The sequence below is a fragment of the Tiliqua scincoides genome, chromosome 11, assembly GCF_035046505.1.
Source record: "Tiliqua scincoides isolate rTilSci1 chromosome 11, rTilSci1.hap2, whole genome shotgun sequence".
Classification (NCBI taxonomy): Eukaryota; Metazoa; Chordata; class Lepidosauria; order Squamata; family Scincidae; genus Tiliqua; species Tiliqua scincoides.
Genome location: NC_089831.1, coordinates 7,290,248 through 7,314,389, shown reverse-complemented (window position 1 = coordinate 7,314,389; position 24,142 = coordinate 7,290,248). Strand labels below are relative to the sequence as shown.

At 48.5% G+C, this 24,142-nt stretch overlaps 1 protein-coding gene across 1 annotated transcript in view; it reads right to left on the bottom strand.

Moving 5' to 3' along the window:
- The window catches only part of PDLIM2 (PDZ and LIM domain 2), a 62,565-nt gene extending 47,749 nt beyond the window's left edge, over window positions 1-14,816 (bottom strand). Inside the window, exons 1-2 of the mRNA XM_066639603.1 lie at window positions 14,723-14,816; window positions 958-1,096 (exon numbers count right to left, since the gene is read on the bottom strand). Of these exons, the coding sequence (XP_066495700.1) occupies window positions 958-1,050 (93 nt within the window). The 5' untranslated portion in view covers window positions 1,051-1,096; window positions 14,723-14,816. The remainder of the gene's footprint in view (window positions 1-957; window positions 1,097-14,722) is intronic.
- Between the last annotated feature and the right edge of the window lie 9,326 nt (window positions 14,817-24,142).

The window sequence follows — 24,142 nt, the reverse complement described above, 5'->3', positions numbered from 1 at the left end:
CCACCCTCTGCTTAGAGATCCCAAGGAGGGCAGGGCACACTGGACCACAGCAGATACAGTACTCCCTTGCCTACTTCCAGCTGTAATTCAGGCCCTGCACCTAGTCCTGTGGCAGCTGGGGCATCCGTAGCTCTATAGCACCTACAGGATTGGCTGTGAGCCACCAATTGTGCATCAAATCTGTTCCGCTTCATTTCTGAGCCAAACTGATGCTCCATGATTCATCCCAGCTTGCATTCCATCTATAGTAGCAGCAGAAAGTAAGCTGGATGGAATCCAGAGGCAGGTTTATGGCAGTGGTTCTGAAACTTACTGGGTCACCCCACCCCCACACAGCCTCTTCTCCCTGGGTGAACTGGGCACTACCATCTTGGATCTCATGAAATCCTGCAATAACCAAGATGGCAGCACCTAAGTCTCACAAGTTCCAAGACGGCAGCACTCAAATCTCATGCATTTTGGGCAACAACATCTTGTGAGATCCAAGATAGCGGTGCCTGGGAGAGACAGTAGGAGGGGCGACTGAGGACATCCTGCAGTGCCCCTGTTGAGTGCACCATGACACCCTAAGGTGCTACAGTGACACCGTAAGGCACTACAATTTTGGAACCACTTGTTTGTGGGAAGAGCCCATGGCTCAGGGATAGAACTTCTGCTTTATGCGTAGAAGGTACCAGGTTCAATCCCTGGCAAACCCAGATAGGGCAGAGAAAAATTCCCTTCTGAAACCCTGGAGGGCCACTGCCAGTCTGATGACCAACACTGACCTAGATGGGCCTGACTAGTCAGAATAGTCTGACTCAGTACAAGACAGATTTCTATGAATCACTTTTAGTAAAATGAGGGTAAGTCACACTGGGAGAAAATTCCAATCAGGATCAGGAGTTCAAGCGGCCAGCAGTAGCCAGTGGAATCCAGAGCAACTGATCTGAAATGCAAGGAGAGGAAGACACATACCTTGGACACCACAATGGGCTTTCGGAAGTCCCTTCCCCCTGTTATACGGAAGCCCCAGGGAGCCGGGCCTACCAGAGTCACGCTCACTGACATGGCAGCTCCACCGGCAGTGGGAAGGCCACGCAGGCACTCTGTGGGTCTGAAAAACAAAAGCAAGGGTGAGTCTTTGCAGGAGGAGGAGAACCGTAAAGCACTCTGCGCAATGGAGAACAGAAGCATCAATGAAAAGGGTGCTTGAAAGTTGAAGTCTGGGGAGTCATTTGGCTACCCGTGTAAGTGACACGGAGTTCTTGCAGCAAAGAAATTCACAGTCCTCAACCCCAGCAACATCTCAGAGATCACAGGCAGCTGTGCTGTCACCAGACACAGATCGCTGCAGCAGATTCCGCCGGACTCCCGGATCACTTGTGATGTTACATTTGCCAGCAAAACTTCCACGACTGAAGAAAGCAGCCAACAGCAGAACTGGTTCCAGTTTGCAAACAGGAGAATGCAGACAATAGAAACCCCACCACTACACTCGCAAAACAATCAGGTCTCCAAAACGGACCCCTACCATCTAGCAGTCACTACGGGGCCCGAAAGAGGGCCCAACACAAGCCTGTGACATGAGCTGCCTCCCACATACAGACACAGGAATCCCGTCTCACACAGAGTCGTGAAAGAAACTGTTCTATTTTAAATTCTGAAATTATATTTTCTACAACACATCTGGCAGCTTTCGTCATCGCTGATTGCCAGACAGACACACACTCCAAAACCATTTTTGTCTTGGTGCTGTTTGTTTGCTTACCTAGTTAGCGCACTGCCTGAAAGAAAGTATTGCCCAGTTTGAAAAACTGGAGGACGGATTGGTATCCCCTTAATTCCCTTTGCTGAAGCTCCTTATACTTCTGTCTGCCCAATTTGGACTTGGAGCCACAGACGTGGAAACGTGTGTATGTATGTAACAAATATTACAGCAGAGATTTTCAACCAGTGTGCCATGGCACAATGAATGGTGCCCGCAGTGGCATCACAAGGCTGGGGCAATGTGGGGGGGGTGAGCCATCCCAGGTGCAAGGCTCAGTAGGGAGCAACATGACACTGTCCGAGCCTCCCTTTGGCGAACTTCAGGACTGCTTTGGGTCCAGCCACAGTAAACTCTCGTCTTCTATCGTGCTTTTGATGCTCGCCAGCAAGGCCTGAAGATCGCCAAAGGGAGGCAGCTTTTCACATTAAAACCAATGCTCTTCCAGTAGAGGGACAGACAATACATTACTACATATAGTTGCCCTCAAAACAGAGCTGCAGAATCTGGAAGAGTCTCTTGAAAGCTGGATGTGACATCACAAGAGGTGAGGAACACAGAGAAGACCACAGAGGTCAGTGAGTTCCGAAAAGAAAAACATTGAAAATCATAGCATTGGACATATTTTGAGCCTATAAATCAGTGGTTCCCAAACTGTGAGCCATGGCTCCCCAGGGAGCTGCAGAAACCAGCCAGGGGAGCCACGGAATCCTTGCAAAAAAAAATCCACCACCCTATACAATGCATAGGATTGTAGTCCTAATGGGAAGCCGCGGGCAATGGCCGTGTAGGTCATGGGGAGCTGCCAGCTGAAAAAGTTTGGGAACCACTGCTGTAAATCCTAAAACCCACACTGGCTCCTACTGTTCACAGATTACTATGGTGCTTTCCACTAGCTGTCCTTCCCTCCTGTACAAGAAACTCTGGGAGCGATGGTCTTCCAATGGTCCGACACCCAGAGATGCATAAAACTCAAACGGCAAGTCTGCCAAACTGCTGCACAAGCACACTTTTTGGCCTGGTGCAGAAGTCCCTGTATCTGCGGACAGCACTGTCAGTTGCAAGTTGTAAAGGAGCAAGACAGAACCCTCAAGCGGATATTCTCTGCAAGCCACATCTTCTGCTCTAACCAGGGACAGAATCACTATGCAATTCAGAACACGGGGGTTTCTGTGTTTCAGTCTGATGGATATCAACTCCCCGGGAAACAGGTTTGCCTCTTCAAATACTTTCCTAGGGGAGAGCAGGAGTCAGACCTCCAGAGGATGCCAGCAGGCTCACAGATGCTCTGTAACCACAAAAAAGGGCTTTTCCGCTCCTAGACAAGGGCCTGGACTAGCATTCACTGTTCAGAACATTGCTCTAACACGGCTTCTGACTGGCTCCAGCAAACTTCACAAGATCTAAACATGATTGGAAGCACATTTCAACAAATATCTTTGAGCATGATCTTCAATTTGATCTCAATTTTGTTCCACTTGGTAATGGGCTTCCAGCTTGGGCCAAGTCCCCTTGGATCTCCAGACTCTTATAAAGCGCACCCTCAGCCCCCCCTTCCAAGTCATACTTGGGCCCTACCTCCAACACCTATCTTCCTTGCATAGCTAGAAACACATCTGTAATGCCGCATTGTCCAGTCATCAACATACAACCACTTTAGAAACCCACTTCCTAATGTTCACAGGGGGAAAAAAAACCCCAACCCCACAGGACCACTCAGAAGATCTCAATTCCCAGACCTACCACTGCAACCGCTAAAGGGAACCGTGGTTTTCCCAGTGTGGACTCTACAAGCCCCAAGGCCCCGATTCTCTCACCAGCAGTCAGCAGCACTGAGTGTCTTCAGTCAGGGAACCGGAAGACTTTTTGGTTCCTAGGCCAGGTGGCGTGACCAAAATTTGTCTTCCTAGTACAATTCTCATATCCGGAAGCTATGACATTTTACAAGTTCCTCTTTGCAAGCACCCAACAGGGGAAAAACAGTGCTGTTTACAGAAAAAGAATCTAACAAAAAAATCTGAACTGTGCAAGACATCTGCTGGAACAGTAAAGACCAGGGCAATGTTCTCCAGCCCACATTGTGATGATCCTCAAAAGATGGAGCCCTTGCAAGATTGTCCCTGGAACTTCCTACCACTGGACAAAGCAGGAAGCACAAAATCCCTGAAGAGAGTAAGGTGTAGAACCAAGCAGGTTATAACGTTTCACATTTTAATACTGCCCTTCCACCAAGGAGTTCAGGATATGGTTCCTTCCTTCCTTCCAACCATCTTGTGAAGTAGGCAAGGTTGAGAGACAGTATAATGACTGGCCCGAGGTCACCCAGGAAGGGTTGCAGCCAAGCAGGAATTCAAACCTGGATCTTCCAGATCTAAGTTCAACTCCTGAACCACTACACCATCCTGGTTAAGAATGGCATGCTGCAAGCAGGTATAGGAGCCAACACACAGCAGGGTAATCATGTCTGCTGCACATACTCCAGCATTTCCTGCAGCAGAGTGCATTTACAAGCCAAAAGCTCGACACATTTGTGCACAGCTGAGCCCAAGAGCCGCGATGGGGGCCGTGACTCCCCCAGGCATGACCAATGGTGTCTGAGAGCGAGTCCCCAATTATTCATCTGGCTTGCTGCAAGAAACACCAACTGATGCCCAGTGGCAAACACAGTTCGTTTGTTTAGTGTTTTCAAAGACACCTTATACAAAATGCAAGGTGGCATACAATAAGAAGTTGTGAGCATAACAAAAATAACTTTGGGCCAAACTAGAGGTTACTATTAACATGCGTGCTGACTCCTTAAATGTTTTAGTACTGGGAGGAGCACGTTAATACTTTGCCCCCACCATGGTTCTGATCCGGATCATTCACAGTAATAAGAAGTTTCTGCTGATATTCAACAGAAACCTTTTTACACTAGCGTAAATAGCACTGGGGTGCAGGGTGAGGAACAGTACAAGATTAGGATTGGAAACTTGGAGGGTGCAAAGTATTAAATCCCCAATGCTGTTTTACTCCAGATTGCGTCCTTTCCCCTCCTGCATGCTGTTTTTAAACAAACATTTTAAGGGACTAGGAGGCATTAATTGTAACCTATAGTTTGACACATAATTACCTCCAGCAGTTTCTCAAATGGGGACCCGCTAGGAGGGTCGCAAGCCAATTTCAGGAGGGCCCCCATTCTTTTCAATATCACATTTTTAATATATTAAACTTGATGGGACGTGACTGCATTTGGGGAAATGTTAGAGATTTGTCCTTTTAACAGGCTAATATGTATATGCCTTTAACAAAGATAGTCAGTGGGGCTTACTCTGGGGTAAGTGTGGATAGGATTGCAGCCTAGGATTGTTAATTTTCCTGCTTGATGATGCCACTTCCAGGTTAATGAAGTCACTTCTGGTGGGTTTTGTCATGCTAAAAAGTGGGTCCCAATGCTAAAAAGTTTGAGAACCGCTGCTCAAGCAGATCAAAGCAATTGTTTCTAAAAGGCCAGGGAGAATAAAAAGAAAAGGTCCTCATCAGGCAACTAATTTACACTACAGCAGGTGCCAGGAGAGCCAACAGTCAAGGATTTGCCCTTAATCCTAACCAAAAACAAGGAGCCCACTTTTCAATGTACATTTCATGCACATGCTTTTAATATTTTTGCACTTATCCCAACTGCTCTCTTCCCCCCACCCTTTCAAAGTCAGCCGTGGCGCTGTCGGCGCGACTGATCCCAGCCAGGTCGTGACCCACCCCTGGAAGTCCTGCAGCTAAAGGATGGAGAAGTGTTAATAGCAGGGAACAGGACTGGGAATGAAGGGGTAGAAGCAAGGCAGGAAAAGGCTTGCAAGAGGAAAGGGCGTTCACGGCATCAAGCCCAGTAATCCGGAGCCCATAAACCCGAAGGTCCCTTTGCCCCGAGCAGCAGAGAAGAGGCTCATTAAGAGGAGAGGAGCAGCTCCTTGGGCAAGGAGGAAAAGGGAGGTCCCCGGAGACCAGAGCAATTGTCAGCGCCAGACATTCGGTGCCGGAGGACACATCATACCGCTTCCCTCTCATCAGGAAGCTGGGGGGGGACGGACAAGAGGACTGAGAAACCAGAGTCGGAAGTTCACAGCCACAGGCCTGATTCATGTGTTTTGAGGGTGAGTTTGCAGCCCTGGAAGGTTTGCAGCTTTGCAAACCCTCCTGGGGAAGGGTGCAGGGCCGATACCACAACCAGCAGTGCCGGCTGCCTGCTGGGGCAGTGTGCCGCGCGGGGGGGGGGGGGGAGACCTCACTGGCAAAGGCCCATGTCCAAATCAGCCATGAACCAAGTCTCTACAGTGTGTCTTGGAGGGAAAGCAGCGAACTTGCTTCCAGGTGTCCCCTAGCCTTCCACCTCCTAAGCCCACCGTCAGGAACACCAACAACCTCTGTCCAGCAAGCCTCTGATTTTCTTCCACAAAACCTTGTGATGGAGGTGAAGGTGGGGACAAGGAAGGGGGAGAGAGGCTTTTCCAGGAGCAGCAAGACAGGGTCACGTGCCACAGCTTGACTGCGTGGTCACAAACGGCTCTTCTTCAGGGCAGGCTCTAGACTTCCACTGCTTTCCTTCTGCTTTTTGCTCACAGGGCAGGACGAAGGAAAGCAGGGTTCGCTTTGAGTTATGCACTCAATGGGCAGGGCGGCCACCCACATCCCTCTGACCCATTTACCAGTGGCAGAAGGAGCTGGGGACACATTTGTCAACAGCACTGGAGTGAAGTGTGCTTCTCAGAAAACACCTCAGAAGAATATTCAGATGGCTGCTTTGCTTGCACAAAGACAACTGCACGCCCGTCTTCATCCCGCCTCCTGCCCTAAGAACATCAGAAGAGCCCCGCTGGATCAGGCCCAAAACCCATCTGGTCCAGCTTCCTGCATCTCACAGTGGCCCACCAGATGCCTCAGGGAGCACCAAGGCAACAAGAGACCTGCATCCTGCTGCCCTCCCCTGCATCTGGCATTCTGACATAGCCCATTTCTAAAATCAGGAGATTGCACATACACATCATGGCCTGCAAACTGCGATGGACTTTTCCTTCAGAAATTTGTCTAATCCCCTTTTAAAGGCATCTAGGCCTGATGCCATCGCCACATCCTGTGGCAAGGAGTTCCACAGACTAACTGCACGCTGAGTAAAGAAATGTTTTCTTTTGTCTGTCCTAACTCTCCCAACACTCAATTTGAGTGGATGTCCTGATTCTGGTGTTGTGTGAGAGGGAAAAGAACACCGCTTGCATAATTTTGGATGTCTCAATCATGTCTCCTCTCAGGCGCCTTTACCCCTTTGCCACCGTAAGCTCTTCCCACTCTGCAGTTTCAACAGGAAAAAGGGGAATGGAGCACCACAGGAAGTGCAGAGGAGAGAAGAATCTCTAACACACTAGACCTCCACGCTTCTTCTCCACCACATTTCCTCTCCACTTCTCAGTTCCTCTTCAAACCCTATGAAGGGGCAGTCGCAGCTGACCGGCTACCAGGTAAAATAAGACTTGACATCTGACAGGTCATAAGTCCATTTGAAGGTTTTAGGCCAGCAATTCTGGGCCACCAACCTTCTGCCTCATCAGCTTTGATAGCCCGTAAGATGCCACAAGACTGTTTTCTGGGTTTGCTTGAAGATACCCCTTGGCTACCCTTCGGAATTTGCAGCTGGGGGCAGATATTGCCTCTGTGGGTCTCCAGAGGGGGGGATCCTGTGCACTCAGTTCCTTTCTTGGGATGTATCTCTTGCTAGGGATTTGGCTCAAAATTGTTTCTGGGGCCAAGCAGTGCACACAATAATGGAGAAACCAACCCAGGAAGGTTCCATGGAAACACTGCACAGCTTGCACTCCCATGTACTTGAGAAAAAGGAGTCAAAGTTTCCAGAGCAGGCTGTCCAAGTAGGCTTCAGCCCTGGGACCTCTTCTTTTAGCCAGAAAGCTTGGTCTTTCCCCTCCTTCCTGGACTAGGATCTGTGTGTCTGCTGTGGACTTGGCTGCCTCACACAGGTCTTTATAGCTGTGGGGTAATGACAGGAGCCTATGACTTGGCTGGGTGCTGTGGAGCAGCAGGGGAAGGGCTGATGCTAGAGGAGGAAGCAGGAGCAGTTGTTTTTGGTTGGGCCAGAGTCTGCCTGTTCTCATCATGGTGCACCCTTTGGGGCTACACTCTGCTCCAAAACCTTCTGATTGTCCCTGGTCAGGCACCAGTCATACGACTGCTCAAAGCTATTGTCGGGCTTAAAATCTGCTTGAACCTTCCTTAGTGGCATCTCACTTACTTAAAACTTCAGAAACCTGTTTCCCTCCTACTCTGTCCCAAAGACCAGGAAGCACATGAGGAGCAGAACATAAGAAGAACTGTGTCGGAACAGGTCGAGGTCAGAGTTCGCATTCTACTTCCAGCAGCAGCTGGAACCTAATGGCATATTCTCTAACCATGGAGGCTCCATTGAGCTCCCAGAAAGCTCCTAGCACTGTGCCCAGGGTGGAGTGCTTCAGAGAAAGACGGGAGAGTTCACGTCCTGTAACTTTCAAGAGTCAGGGACGGGATTTCCTGGATGTATATAATCTCTAATGTTATGTAATCCTTTATCCAAGTATGCTGAAATTGATCCCCATCCCCTCCACTAAATAACTATCTTCACAGCTGCCCTGACAAGTGCAGAGGCTAAGAGAGCACACCCAATCCACTCACCATGCACACCACCTCAGGTGGTTCTGGGATGGCCCTGTGTCAAAGGAAAGAAGGATATGTGGCTTTCAGACCCAGCAGCAACCAGGCCACCATACCGTCTCTGATTGGCCATCCAGGCCAATCAGCGAGTAAGGGAGTCATGTGACACTGTGAGGTAGGGGGTAAGGTGCGGGACTGGAACCAGAGACACCCTGGTGCCAGTGCTGAAGCCTGCACACCCCAGCAATCTCCAAAATCTTTTACTGGAATTTCGGCTGACTTTCAAACACAACAAACTCTCTTCTCGTCACCAGGATTGCAGGGGAGTCTAGGCACATTTTCCTGGGGATAACCCCCATTGAACCCACAGTGGGCCTTACTGCCAAGATGCAGAGGATTGCATTTGCACCTTTTCATTCACAGAGAGAAGAGGAAATTCACACAGCAGGTTGCTCCGGAAGCAAGCATGTGAAACGGCTTCAGCCTCCGAGAACAATTATCCGGCACTTGTTTTCTAGTGTTATTAAAATTTAGCTTATTAAACAAATCAAATGGCTTTAAGCAACACATTTCTGTTTCTCTTTTGCATAAACTTGCAGTGCATTCTCACGTTCCACCCAACACGCACAGTGGACAACCCTCAACGCTGCAAATATCTGGGCTACGGACTCTACTCCGAATATTCTTGGGTTAAATTCTTGGCTTCTCTCCTAAGCATCCCAGCTTTTGTACCAGAAAAAGCTGGACTCCCTGGCCAGTCTAAAGAAATGAAAGCCATAAGGACTAGAAACTTGACTCCCTTCTTTAAAACCGAAGCAGAGATTCTAGGAAAATTGAATTTCAGTGGGAATTGTGCAAGTGTGGAATCATAGACCTTATAATTATCTCCGTCCTGCGTTCACTTGGAAAAAGAATATTATTTCTCAAAACTAGCTGATAGAGTTACAGGGACAAAAAGAACCCAGACGACCGAAGAGTGGTAAACAAATTGGAGACAGAGGATAAAGTTAGAGCTGGTCCCTTCCAAGACCGCCTGGCTCCTTAGATGATTTGCAAAATGCCATCCCTCCTTGTGTGCCACCTTACCCGATACCGTGGCCTCTTACCCTGGTGATACACCTGCATTCACTGCTGCTTTGCTCCCCGTCTCCAGATGTGAAAGAAAGAACTGAACAAGAGTGGAAAACTGGAGGGGAGAACGCTCTAGGCCAGTACTCTGCTTCCTCTTCTGTTCTATTCTCCTCTTAGTTTTCAGATCTAGGGAGTGGGAGGGGAAGGGAGGCTGCAGAAAGTAGGTAAACCCCCCTCCCCCCAGAGTCTGAGACAACTGCCTCAGCTGGCCCCATGGACAAGCTGGTCCGTTCCCCCAGGTCTGTTAAGGAATAGGACTGGAAAATTTAGGCATGTCTGGATAGCAACTCCCTTCACTGATTGGACAAAAAAACCTCCAAGCAAAGGCAGTCTGTACCCCCCCCCCCCATGACAATCCTTTGCTAATAGTAGAGAATAAGTACAGCCCACACCAGGCTCCATCAAGCCATGTGACTCCTCAAGCAAGGCCGGCCCATCCACAAGACCAACTGAGACTCTTGCCTAAGGCAGCAGATTGGCAAGGAACGCTCCCCTCCATTTGCCCACTTGCTCTCACTACTGCTTCCTCCTCCCGGGACTGAAAGAGGTAGCAAATGTGGAGGAGAGGAGTGGGTGACAGCAGGGGTGTCAAACTCATTTCATACAGCGGGCCAAATAGCATTCATGATGCCTGCTGAGGGGCAGAAATGATATCATAAAACTGGGAGTGATGTCATTAAGCAAGTCATGTTCACAAATAAGCACTTTTTTCCTCACTTAGGAACTCATTAGTTTTTTTCAGATTCAGACACCTTTATTAGGCATTATTAAGCATACAGAACTCATTAGTTGCAAATGGTTGAAGAGAAAATACACAAATCATAATTTCAAGACACGGGAGAGCCCAATTATCATACAGGCTGCCCTTCCAGCAACGACACCTTAGCAGCTGAGAAAGCCCGAGGGTCGAATAAAGAGATTTCAGGGGCCACATCTGGCCTGTGGGCTTTATGTTTGACGCCCCTGGGCTAGAGTGTCTTCAACTGTACGCCCCTGAAGACAGTCTTCAACTGTCTAACTCACCATTCTCCTTCTCCCTCTTCTTCCTTTTTCAGTCCAGAGAGTGGGAATTACCAAGCAAATGGGTCAGCATTTGGCACACAACCTCAGGCACTAGGAGGTCTTGGGTTGGCTCTCCCCCCCTCCCCCAGGAAACAAATCTAGCATGAAGGGCCCAGAACACGCACACACTACCCTAGATGAACCCAGTCTCCATGCGCCCTGTTATTTTGGCCAAATCTGGTTTGCTGATCAGTCATTTTAGAACCACAAACTGCACAGAGCACCACTGTGAGCAAACAGTTAACACCATCTCCTGTGCAAAGAAGGAGGGGGGGATAGAGTTCACAGCAGCCCAAACCACAAGCCTTGGCTTCAGCTATAATTGCAGCGGGATTAAGAGTCTACTGCTTCCCCTGCTGTGCTGGATCGAACGTTTGTGGGGACTCACACAGCCCTTGGCAGGCGATCCAAAGTAAATTTCTCCCCATCCTCTGCAGAGCGGTGCTCTCCTCCAGAGCAGGAAGGAGGAGACCGAACAGACAGGGGAAGATGAGGCATTTCGGCACAGGTGGAGCCTATGTGTACACTCTGCGCTTGGTTACACACAGAGTTCAATGCCAAGGAAAGCTGAACACCGAAACTTGCATAAATGATGCACATTCCAGTCAAAGCAGGATAAATTATGAAAATAAATGGGCTGGGTCTGTTGCAGGGCAAGCGATTCACCATGACACAGAGCCTCCACTTTTGGGACTACCGACAGCCAGAATACTGCAGAGCTTTCGGGTACAGGATTAGGGCCAAGAAGATTCCAATTCAAGCTTGGCCAAGGGGGTTAACTTGGATCAGGTAATCTCTCTCAGGCAGGCTCTCACACTGGGGCGGGGGCATTAAAAAGCACCATTTATGTTGCTTCTAGACAAAGGATTACATAAGAATACAGATTATATACATACAGGAAATCCCTTCATTGACTCTTGAAAGTTCCAGGAGATGAACTCTCAAGTCTCTCTCTCTGCAGCACTCCACCCTGGGCACAGTGCGAGAGCTTTCTGAGAGCTCAATGGAGCCTCCGTGGCTAGAGAAAGAATACCACTAGGTTCCAGCTACTGTTGGAAACAGAATTTTAAGAGTGATGGGCCCTCAGTTCTAACCATGATGGGCCCTCAAACACAGTTCTTCCCATGTTCTCCTCCTTACATGTGCCAGACCTTTTGGATGGAGTAGGAGGGAAATTGAAACGAATGCTGTTGTTTCAAATGCAGGAGATGTCCTCTGAGGGGAAGGTTCAAGCAGATTTTGAGCCCGACAACAGCCAAGACAGGCCAATGAGCCCAACCAGTGCCTGGGCAGGAGAACCAGAAGGTTCTGGACCAGAGCGTGACCCCAAAGGGCGCAACGTAATGAGAACAGGCAGCTTCTGGCCCAACCAAAAACAATTCCTTGCACTGACTCTAGCATCAGCCCTTCCCCTGCTGCTCCACAGCACCCAGCCAAGTTTTGGGCTCCTGTCATTACCCCACAGCTATAAAGACCTGGGTGAGTCAGCCACGTCCACAGCAGACACAGACACAGCAGACCAGGAAGGAAGGGGGAGCGCAGGCGGTCTGGTTTAAAAGAGAGGCCCCAGGGCTGAAGCCTGTCTGCATTCTGCCCAAGAAACACCTCAAGTACATGAGGAGCGCAAGCTGTGTAGCATGACTTGGCCCCAATATCAGTTATGGGCCAAAGCTGTAGCAAGAGATACATCCCCAGAAAGGAAGCAAATGCAGAAGTGCACAGGAGACCTCCCCCTCCTTGGAGACCCTCCAAGGCACCATATCACCAGGTTTACAATTTCTGAAGGGTAGCCATGAGAATCTCTTCAAGAAAACCCAGAAAACTGAGTCTTGTGGCATCTTACAAAGCTGATGTGGCAGAAGCTCCATGGACCAGAAAGGGAATCTGGGCAGGCCTGCCCCAAGAACTCCCAGCACCTGAGATTTCAGGTTAAATGCCAATCCCCTTATTTTGTGACAGGTCAGCCATCAGCCCTTCTCTTCCTCCTAGCAGCTCTATGGATTGGAAAAGAAACATGGGGACAAAGCAAATGAGGAAGTGTGGACTGGAGAATGGTGGGCTAGAGAGTGCTAAAGGTTCTCACACTTCCTGTTCTGCTACATTCTCCTCTTCAAATCCAGGAAGTGGGAGCAGGTGGCCAAGCAATTGAGAGCGGGATGGAGGCAGCTATGCACAAGCCAGCCCTTTTGCTGTAGGGCATTAACATTTATGCCGCAATAAGTGTGCCAGCCTTTTTTAAGTTGTCACCAGACTCCTTATATGCCCTCAAAGCCCAACTTGATCTCTCCACTCACCTCCCAGTACAAAGTCTTCCCTTCCCAATTATAACCCTAGCGAGCAGCCTCATCTTGAAAGCAGGTTCCCCAGCCTTGCACCTCTTACACATTCTAAGGACACCGTCTCAAGATGACTTCCACAAAGTCTCACATAAATTCTCATGCATAGAATCCTGCTGCACACCTCCATACCTTAAACTAAGTTACATAGTGTCTGCATTGGAAAGCAGGTGCATTATTTTTCACCCATATACTGTATCCTACTTTCCATTTCCCTTCCCTCCAGGAAATTTCATATTGAGGATTCCTAGGACCAAGGACTTATCCACTTGTACTTTACAGAAGTGCCACGCACTCTTGAGTGTGACACACACAATACATAAATATACATTATGTCTTCCATGTAGGAGGGAATGCAGATCAGCAAAAGTGGTAGGGAGAGGGGTCTCTACCAGATGTCCCGTATTTTTGAACACAGACCCCTTGTTTCCATTCACAGCCCCATAACATATCATAGATGATCCCTGCAACGCCAGCGGGTGACAGACTTCTGAAATCCTACATAACCACCTGATTTGTTCATTGATCATATTCGCAGCTCACCTGTCTGCCATAATGGCTCCCAGGGCAGTGAACAGTAAATGCAAAGTCTAAACAAGAGACAATGAGGTGCAGTGGTTAGTGCATCCAGGACTGGGAGGACCCAGGTTCAAATTTCTCTTTAGCCCATGAAGTTCACTTGACAACTTTGAGCCAGACTGTCTCTCTGACTATCCTACCTCACAGGGCCGTTGTAAGTGTACTATCAGGTGACGCAGGAAAGAAAACACTCATACATGCTACTCTGAACTCCTCAGAGGAAGGAAAGGATAAACATGTAACTAATAAATGAAAGAACCCACAATTACACTTCAAAGCCATCATCCAGAAAAATACAACCAAGAAATACTGACCTCTAACCCAAGAGTGCTACAATTAAAATCAAGTGTCCGAATAAGCCTAAATCACACCTTTGATAGCTGAAGGCACAGTTACAAAGGTAAGCTAGAGAGGAGAGACTGCGTGTCCTGCAAACCTTCCCACAGAAGGAGCACCAAGGAATCGGGGCCATCACAAAACACATCTATTTCTGCCAAGTGTGGGCAAAGATAACATCAGTGCACCCCCCTCCCATTACTTGTCCTGATTTTACTCCAGATGCACACACAGATATAAGAAGGACTTCATCAATGCAATTATATGGGGGGGGGGGGAGAGAAGAGAAGAAAATCTTCCTAGAGCAGTGGCTCCCAAACTGAGGGTCAGGACCCGCTGGTGGGTCATGACCTAATTTTTGGTGGATTGCCAAAGGGCGATGAAAAGTTGTGCCTCAAGCCTTGAGGCTATTCAAAAATCAGAGACTATAGCTGCAAATTACCCTGCAAAGAGCTCAGCTCCTGCAGTTTGCAAGGTTGCTGCTATCCAACCTGCAAGGAGCTGAGATCCTGAGGTTTGCAAACTAGGGAGACCAATGCTGGAGGCTCTTTTTTCTGGTTATTAGAAATAAAATATTATTTCTTTCTAGATCTCCTTTTTTTAAAGTCTGGCAAACCTAGGTGGGTCCCAATAGAAAGTTGCTCAAAAAAAGTGGGTCCCGGTGCCAAAAAGTTTGGGCTAGAGTTTAGAGGTTACTTGGCTCCAGAGCAAAAGCAGGCTTAAGTCCAGGGTTTTGAGGCTACAAACCTACCCACACTTTTCTGGGAGTAAGCCCCATTGACTATAATGGGACTTACTTCTGAGTAGACCTGGCTAGGATGGGGCTCTGAGCCTCCCCCTACCTACCCCAGAGCGCGCTTACCTCAAATCCAGAGCCTTCCGCTGGCTTTTCGGAGTCACTCCGGAGTAGCCGCCCTTGGAGAGGGGGAGAGGCAGCGATGAGCTGGGTAGAACTGCCGGGCTGGGTCAGCGCAGAGCTCAGCCAGGCGCACTGAGCAGCCTCCGCTCCGCGCACTGGAGCTGCAACAGAAGCGCAGCGCCTCTCCAGCTGCCTCCCAGCTGAGCTCCGTCCCCTTCCCGGGCGGCTCGCTAATTGCGCTATTGGAACAGCCTGCGCGAGGGGGGCGAAAGCGGCAGACCAGCGCCGCCTGCAGGCGCATCACCCTCCCTGCACCCTCTGCCGGGGTAGTGTCATTCACTGACTTTCCAGCCTGCACCACGCCCCGAGGTGACCTCAGTGGCTACCACTGGTAGCCTACCAGTGGTCAGAAAGAAGACCACCCTGGTTGCACCCTCCACTCTCCTGATGTGGCCCCTTGCTGGAGACTCTCATTACTCCCAGGGAGTCTTACTTCTGAGTAAACCTGCATGTTTCCAACAAGATGCATCTGGGAAAGACCCTTCCCCACCCCACAGCATGACACAAGGTGACGGTCATCGCTTACTGCAAGTCCCTTCGACTAGATTGGTCGTTTTCAACCATTGTGCACCAGAGTGGTCCGCAGGTGTGCCACAGGGATTTGGGGGACGTCATTTATTAGAAGGGCCAATGGGGATGGGAGCCCCCCACCTCCACTGGCAGCGTGGTGTGCCTTGCTGATTGTCCAAAACTTGATGGTGTGCCGTGATATGAAAAAGGTTGAAAATTGCTGATAGTTGAACTCAGCAGTCTTCAACCTTTTTCATGCCACAGCCCACCATCCCCTGAGACTGGGGACCCGCTGCCAATCCCGCCCTTTCCTGGCACCTGATCTGCTCACCCCTACACCCATCACCACCCACCCCTGCTCCTGTTCACCCCATTTCCCCCTACATCTTGTGTCTTCACAACAACCCTGTGAGGTAGCAGCTTGAGCAGGGCTGGCCTAAGGAGCTGCAGAGCAAGATAGCAAGAAGGGGCTGTGCAGGATTATATCAACATAAGAACATAAGAACAGCCCCACTGGATCAGGCCATAGGCCCATCTAGTCCAGCTTCCTGTATCTCACAGCCGCCCACCAAATGCCCCAGGGAGCACACCAGATAACAAGAGACCTGCAAGGCTTCCTGGGAATTGTAGTTAAGAACATAAGAACAGCCCCACTGGATCAGGCCATAGGCCCATCTAGTCCAGCTTCCTGTATCTCACAGCGGCTCACCAAATGCCCCAGGGAGCACACCAGATAACAAGAGACCTCATCCTGGTGCCCTCCCTTGAACTCAGTTTTGAGAAGGCAGTGCCATGACTGGGTTGGATCCAAGCCCTCTCTTGCACAGGCTTTGAAAGGTTGCTGTGACCCCCAAATGAGGTTTCGCAACTCCATTGGGGTCATGACCCACAGGTTGAAGAACACTAGTCTAACAGCCCAATCCTATGCCTGCCTACTCTGAAGTAAGTCCCATAGTGGTCAATGGGGCTTACTCTCAGGAAAGAATGGGTAGGATTGCAGCCTGTGAGCCCAATCCTATGCATGTCTACTCTGAAGTAAGTCCCATAGTGGTCAATGGGGCTCACTCTCAGGAAAGTGTGGGTAGGATTGCAGCCTGTGAGTTCAAGCCTATGCATGTCTACTCAGAAGTAAGTCCCATAGTGGTCAATGGGGTTTACTCTGTAGTCTGCCTGCATTAACAACCCCCCAAAAAGAATCAGTGAGATTTCCAGCCCTCCCCAGTGCCCAGTTTAAAGTTCTTCTATTTCAAGCATATCAGGATAAAGACCCTCCTGGCTTTGCAAATGCAAAATAGAAAACTTCACCTTACCGGTTCAAGCCACCTTTTTGTCCTTTTTAGTGGGGGGGGGGGCTGCCTTCTGGAGCATTTGTTGCGCTCCAGCTCCATGGATCGGGACCATTCCAGTGTCCTCACATTCCCCTTTGCCTGACCTGACCACCAGCCAAGGCATGTCTGCCTACTCGTGAGTAAACACGACGTGAGGCTGCTTCACTTTCCATAGAACTCCATAGACTCGCAGCTGGGAGGGGGGACCTCCTTCTCCGGGTTTTTGGGGGCTGCATTCACTGGATCAGGACCATTCTGACGTTCTTGGAGCCTCTCAGCCTGCCTCGACAAAGGCAAGTCCACCTACTTGCGAGTAAACGCGACCACATGGTTTTGTTTGGGGCTCAGACTCCTGGGAGGGGGAGCTTCTCGGGTGTTTTTTGGGCGCTGCATTCATTGGATCGGGACCGTTTTGGTGTCGTTGGATTCCTCTCAGCCTGCCCTTTCCGACAGACTATGGCAAGTACGCCTACTCGCGAGTAAACACGCGCTATGGCTCACTTTTACTTTCCATAGGGCTCCATGCATTTTTTCCTTCCAGTTTTTTGTCCATAACTTTTGAACGAAGGGCAATTTCAATTCTGTTTTTTGCCCTGCACTCCGCTGGCCATTCTGCATCCAACGGTGTATGGCACGATGCAGTAGCTCCTAACACTGCAAAGTTAGCAGTCACACCCCCCCCCCCGCGTGTCACCCCGTGCGGCACGCACCCCCCACACCCCCTAGCGACGCCAGTGGCTAGAGGTATGCTTTGCCTGAACATGGAGGCTCCACTTAGCGACAGACCTGGCCTCCTCCGTGAATGCCTCTCTTCATCTTCCAAAGCTGTCTTGAGGCTAAATTGTATATGATATTACCACGTGAATCCAATTGAAGCCACAGCACTGTGGAAAGGAGTTTCAACTCGTTCCCCATGCTGTGTTCCCCACTAAAAGCACCCCATGCCGAAGTGGTTTTTTTGCATGGTGGTGTATCTTGAATACAGTACCTGTATGTTTCCCCCATGGAACAAAAAACAGCTTTTTTTGGGGGGGGGGGGGAGTCAATTTTAACTGGGAAAATAGTACAGGGAAGATTACACCACTTTCCCTCATCTCTGTGGTGCCAATCTATTCACACCCATACCTGCTCTTATAATATATATTTTTAAACAGAGGGAGGTCCCACTCAAAGATTTCCCATCAGGTCTTGTTCTGACCCTTATGGGGAGAGAAAATGTCTCTTTTTTCTGTGTTTCCACAATATGCATTATTTTATTAATCTATGGCCACAATCCTAACCAACTTTCCAGCACTGACATAAAGAAATGCAACTCCGAGGTAAGAAAATAAACATTGCCTTACCTTGAGGAGGCCTCTGCGACTGCCCCCCAACTGCAGGATGCAGCACATGCCCCACTGGCACAGCTATGCCAGTGTTAGAAAGTTGATTAGGTTTGCACCCTAAATCACATTGTTGTCATACACACACCCCGCATGGCATTCCCATGCATATTTTCCTGGAAGTAAATCTCCCTGTGTGACTCACGCCCAAGTCTCAGGTGCCAGAATTTTGCCAGGCAAAAGTTGGCAACATACCGTAATGATTGATACATCGGAAAAGTTTATGCATGGGAGATATTTTTATTCAGCTTTTAAGTTTTCCAGCATTTGAATTCAACCTGCAACACTCCACTTTAATTAAAATAAACTAGGCAGCCTGATCTGGTTTCTGTTTACTCAGAAGCAGGTCCACTGAGTTCTTTGGGCTTACTCCCTAGTCAGTGTGCCGTGGATTGCAGTCTTAGAAAAACTAACCTAAAGAACGAAAACAAGGAGGAAAGCATTGAACCCCCTCCCCCACAAATTTAATCACTTATTTGGATGATAAAATATTTGTACTACAAATTACAGTGCAAATCTCATTATACCTCTCTGCCTAAAAGCTCTGCTTTGTGAAGGAGGATTGTCATAAATTACAGAGGTCAAAAGGAGGAAACTTCCAGAGTGGATTCTAATTTATCCCATTTTTTTAAAAGGTGTTCAGGATAATGAGATTTTGAATACCAACAGCTGATCTCTGTATTCTCATTATCCATGGCATGTGCCTTGAACCATCCTTAGTGATTTTCTTTGCAAAATTTAACTACCTCCCATACTTTAAAAAAAAATCTCAGTAATTGAGCAAACATTTCATAGCATTTGGAGAATGCAAGCAAAATTTAGGGAGTTTGAAGGTAGATCAGAGGCTGGGTGAGTGTTTGACAGGGCACCAAATGTCACCCCCACCAGCTAGTCTGCCAGCACTGCTCCCTGATATATTCTGTTGCTGAACCAGGAGGTAGCCAGGTAGCCAGGTATTAATCACTGATTGATAGATATGTCCTCCATGAATTTCTGTCATCTGGCCCTCAATCTGTGAACTCCCTCTCACTGCCGTTATTCACGAGGGACAGCCACTATTTTCTGATCTTTGAACCTTTGTAAATCCCTGTTCCTGTTTTGCTTATGTTTGTCTTATTGGCCTGTTGGCACAAGAGTTGCTGGAGTTGTTCTTCAGGGATCAGCCCCCTTGGATGAACCTCCAAGGGGTGGTTAATTCTCTGGGCGGGTGGGGGAACAGGCTGCAATCTTGTCTGTAGTGCACATGCATCCAAATATGCACAGACTGCCAGTTCGCTTTCTACATCTGCCGAGATGTATTTAAGAATTGTTGATTACCAACTGTAGGACAAGTCTGTTGTCCTTGTATATCTTTAGTCAGAGGACAACAAACTCCTTTTGATGGTTCCATCTGTAGAGAACAGGCTGTTGCAGAGTCAAGAATAACAGTGTTGTAGAGATTTATGCACTGTGCAGTAATTGTGGGGGATACCGATAGCACGTGTCTAGTTTGGGTGGTGTCATGGTAAATTCTGCAGTGCAGGAACCTTTGATGATACCCCCCCTACAGAGTCACACCCCACTAAGGCTATATCCAACAACAAAAATCAAAATAGACACACCCCACAAAGATGATGCAACAACAAAAACATCCAGTGTAAAATGTTTCATTAGAGTGTTTGCTTTTCCTGCCTATAACGAAACCCTTCATTAGGGTGTGTGTTCTTCCACACAAAGTAGGGACCTTATAACACTTCATTCAGAGGGCTAATTCATTTCATTCCAGACTCTTGGAGTGGGTTGCAATACTGTACTTTCAAAACAAATGGATAAAAATGAGCGAAAAAATATCCCAGATAAAAATAAAAGTATGTTGTTAGGCAGGTATATTGACAAGTATGTTGTTGGGAAAGATGATGGCCCCTAGAGTTTGAGGGCCCAATCCTATCCAACTTTCCAGCCCCAGTGCAGCTGCAGTGCAGCCCCTAGGAGAGGGAACAAATGTTCCCAAACCTTGTGGAGGTCTCCATAATGACCCTCCCACTTCAGGATGCAGTGCAAACCCCACTGGCACAGCTACACCAGGGCTGGCAAGTTGGATAGAATTTGGCCCTAAGACATTAACATATGCCCCTTGGGAGATTTTCCATTTTGCCTTCTGCTAAGCCAGATGTTTCTTTTCAGCCAAGGTCATTTTGAAATATGTTTTCAAAGAAAGCATCTGAGCACTCTTTTGGATGACATTGCTGCTGCTGCAGCAGGAGCTCTACTCCCCTCACCCGCCTGCCTGCCTGCCCACCCACCCCTTGACTTCACTCCTGCCTATTTTAATTGGTGAAATGTTGACAGGTATGTTGGGGGTTCTTCTTTGACAGAAGAAATTAACTTCATCTTATATACATCTGAGTTCAGACTCACCTGGGAATGGACCACTTTGCTCATCTCCTGTGCTATTATGTTACGGGGAGCCCTTGATTTATTGGACCTCCGTTTAATAGACTTTGGAAGCACGGATCTTGTCTGCTTCTTCAAAACCTAATCAAATACATATTGTGCATGTGTGTGCATTTATGACAGAGCATGCATACAAGTGGCTTTAATGGGCTTTTTGGCATTAACAGACACTCTGTCTCCCCATTAGCCCATTAAATCAAGAGTTCACTGCATATACTTTCTGGCAAGGCAGGGCTTGCAAATTGTCAGAGAGAGAATGCTAACCCCACTGGGCTCGCTAAGAGTCTGGCCTGATTGTAGTACAGGTGTACGCCTATTAATGCCCTGCTATGGTGTGATGAATCCTCTGGTCTATAGTGGGACTTATGGAGAGAACCAAGGTCTTGTCTCTGGGCAAGGCTGGGTGTGGTACAGCACCTCCCATGCTCTACAACAACAATGATGATTTTCAGCTAGCTTCCTTGCAGAAAGCATTGCTTCCCCCTATTCCAGTTCTTTCATGTGCAGGCTTTGAAAATTCCAGGTGTGCGATGGGCAGGAGCAAGATTCAGCAAAGCCAAAAGGCCCCCTTGCAGACAGTCAAATTGCAAAACAAACAGTGTGTTTTTAAGAACAACAAACATTGGCGGCAATTCTTTTTACCATATTTTTTACCATAGGCTGTTTGTCCACATTGCCCAGAACCAACACTGGCTCTTTGGGATCACAGTCAAGGAGTTTTTTTTCCTAGCCCAGTGAGCTGAGATTCTTTGAAGATGTGGTGGGTTGAAGCTGGGATCAGCCACCTGCAAAGGTGTACTCCACACCTGAGCCAGGTGGGCTCTCACTTCATAGCATAGCCATTGCAGTGTTGACACAGAAAAACAGGAACACAAATGCCTCAGCAATAGGCCTATTTACAACCTGATCTTATTGAGGCTGAGCACTGGCACAGCAGTCACTGGGTGTAGTAAAAGAGCTGTAATGTGCTCAGAGAGTAAGCAGTGCTAGTGGAAAGGCTGCACCATCCCATGCAGGGTGACCAGATGTCCTCTTTTTTAACCGTGTCCTGGAAAATAAATGTCTTCCTTTACCCTGTGAGCTGGCCCCTGCAGGCAGTGCATAGCCTTCTTGTAAATAACAAATTATATGTAATAAATTACATGTAATATAGTTTTAAATTTAATAATGATATAGTGTTTAAATTGATTGTTGGCATCCTTCAGTCTTGGAAGACTATGGTGTCACACTCTGAATGGTGGTTCTGGAACAGAGTGTCCTCTCCAGTGCACGAAGCCTGGGTAAAGCAGATATGGAGGATATACTGTTTCCCATGCAGCAAATCCCCCCTCTCCATGTCGCTGAAATGGTCCAATGGAAAGGCAGAGGCCAATACGGTTGGTTCCAGCGGCGTCGCAGGAGTTGCCAGAACATGACTGTGTTCAGCCATGAACTGCCTCAGGGACTCCGGCTCCGGATTTTGCCTCGAGGTTGACTCCTGAAGCCTTTTCCACAACTGGATGTAGCCACAAGGCAGTGGAGGTTTGGGATCAGAGTTTTCCTTCTCTCAGATGAGCTGCCTTCCCAGGCTATCGAGTCCCATCTACCCGGTGGCTGTTTAGTCGCCTCTCAGGACAAGTACAGCCAAACTGAGGGCCTAGTCTTATCCCCACATGAATTAACACTTAATGAATTAAGTGTTTAAATTAACCACATGAAATCAATATACAAGTGTTTTTGACTTTTATTTTGTCAAGTCCTACATTTTCCTTGGATGTTCTACATTTTGGAGTGCCTTGTCCTCTTTTGAGGTAATGACATCTAGTCACCCAGGTCCCATGGGCACTTCATACAGTCCAATGGCCTCTGGCCCAGGTAAATAATGTGCTGGGCAGTGGAGGGGCAGGAGGAAGCAGAACAGAGGTGGGGAGGGAGGGTTTCAGGGTGGGTAGGAGGCAGTTCAGACCCAGAGGGGAGATAGTGGATGAGGCCTGTCCTGCGCCTAAAAGCAGGGCTACTCAGTTCTGCTCCAGCGATGTAGCTGGTGCAGATCCAAGTAGCCCCCTTGAGCAGGCTGGAGCTCTACAAGGGGTAAGGGGACAAATGTTCCTTTACCCCAAGGAGACACTGGCCTGCTCAGTTTCAGTGCTGGACACAGCATGGGCCCAGCGGCTTCACTGCACTAGCACCAAATAGGATTGGATTGTGAGTTGTTTATAAGGATAGTCCTTCGGTGCATGCAATCAGTGAACTGGCCAGAGGTTGCTCTAATGGGGAATGAAGCACCTAGGGCAAGAGAGACACTGCTTCCTAAATGGCAGCCTAGAAAGATCACAGCCCCCCACCCCCCCAATGCATGGGTACTTCTAAAAAAAAGGCTTGGAGGCATGTCTGCAGCTGAAGAGAAGCTCTTTGTCTTGTGTTGGAGCCTAATTCCCTCTGTCCGCTGAGATCATCAATAAACATCAGTTGGGCTCTAAAATGACTGGGGCTGTGTGACAAAGCCATGGCAAAAAAAGCCAGCCAATAACTCTGTGCTGCTTGAAAGCAACTTCCATACTAATCTCTGTGTACGCTCTGGGATTGAAACACAAACTGCTCCGCTCTGTCTGTGTGCATGTTTTAACCAGGGATCAGCTCCATGGATAAGAGCAAGGTTCTAGTGTACACCTCTGTTTTGCTCCCCCTACCTGGAATGGCTCAGAAGGGGAGGGGGAAGACCAGCCAGCGCACTGTGGTGAGGCTCCCTGGAGGACTTAATGCTTTGCACCTCTCTAAGCTACGACATGGACTCCTTCCAAGACTATGTTTTTCCCCCCGACCAATAAACAAAACTCCCCCAAGTTTCAAAATGTTTGCAAGTTATGCAAAACATGAACAAGCCAAAAATTAAAAAGTGGACATTTGTTCACTTTATTTTTCATACAAATATTTTGTATGCTTAACTCGCATGATGGTTCTCAGAGGTGTTCGCTTTCCGTGAGCAAGCTTACATCCTAAGTCTTAATGAACACAATGGGTTTACTTCTGAGCAAGCTAAATAAAACCATTTAACACCTCTGCTCACAACAGAATTGGAGTGGGTCTTCTCAACCTTGCAGACCAAACTGCAGAGCACACTTCTCTCCCACCTGAAAAGAGGCCACAGCTGATCTTCCTTGGAGGAGGAACATAGCAGTTTGATCTTTAGAGCTACAGGGAATCTCAGGGTTTGGGACTACCTTCAGTGATGTGCTCGTGATTTTCAAAGTCCATGTGTTAAGACAGTGTGTTGTCACCACTGCCACTGGGGATGCCTTAGCTCTTCCTTTCAAAGACTGAGAGGTTATGAGCATCAATCTTTCATGCTTGTGCCTGAGTCAGAAAATCCAAATGGCACCCACAACCAATTCAGGTGTGGTACACAATCCCCTAGACGGAGTTCTCCTGTACAAACCCTATTGAAGTGTAAAGGAGCTGCACTTCCCTGTATTCCTAGGCCTCATACAAGAGCCACCTGTCTGTGTGCCTCCTTTCTGCCACCTGGGATATCAGGGGTCTACCAGGTTGGGCACTGGCTGAGGGCTTACCTGACTGGGCCACCCCTGAACCTTCAATACCAGAAGCAGCAGTAGTGTCCAATGGATATCAGGGAGTGCTGCATGGGGACCAGCGCATAGTGTTGCCCCAGGGCTCTCAGCATCACCCCAAATCAGTTATCTGAAGCAGGCTGCTTCTCCTTGCTTCATGAC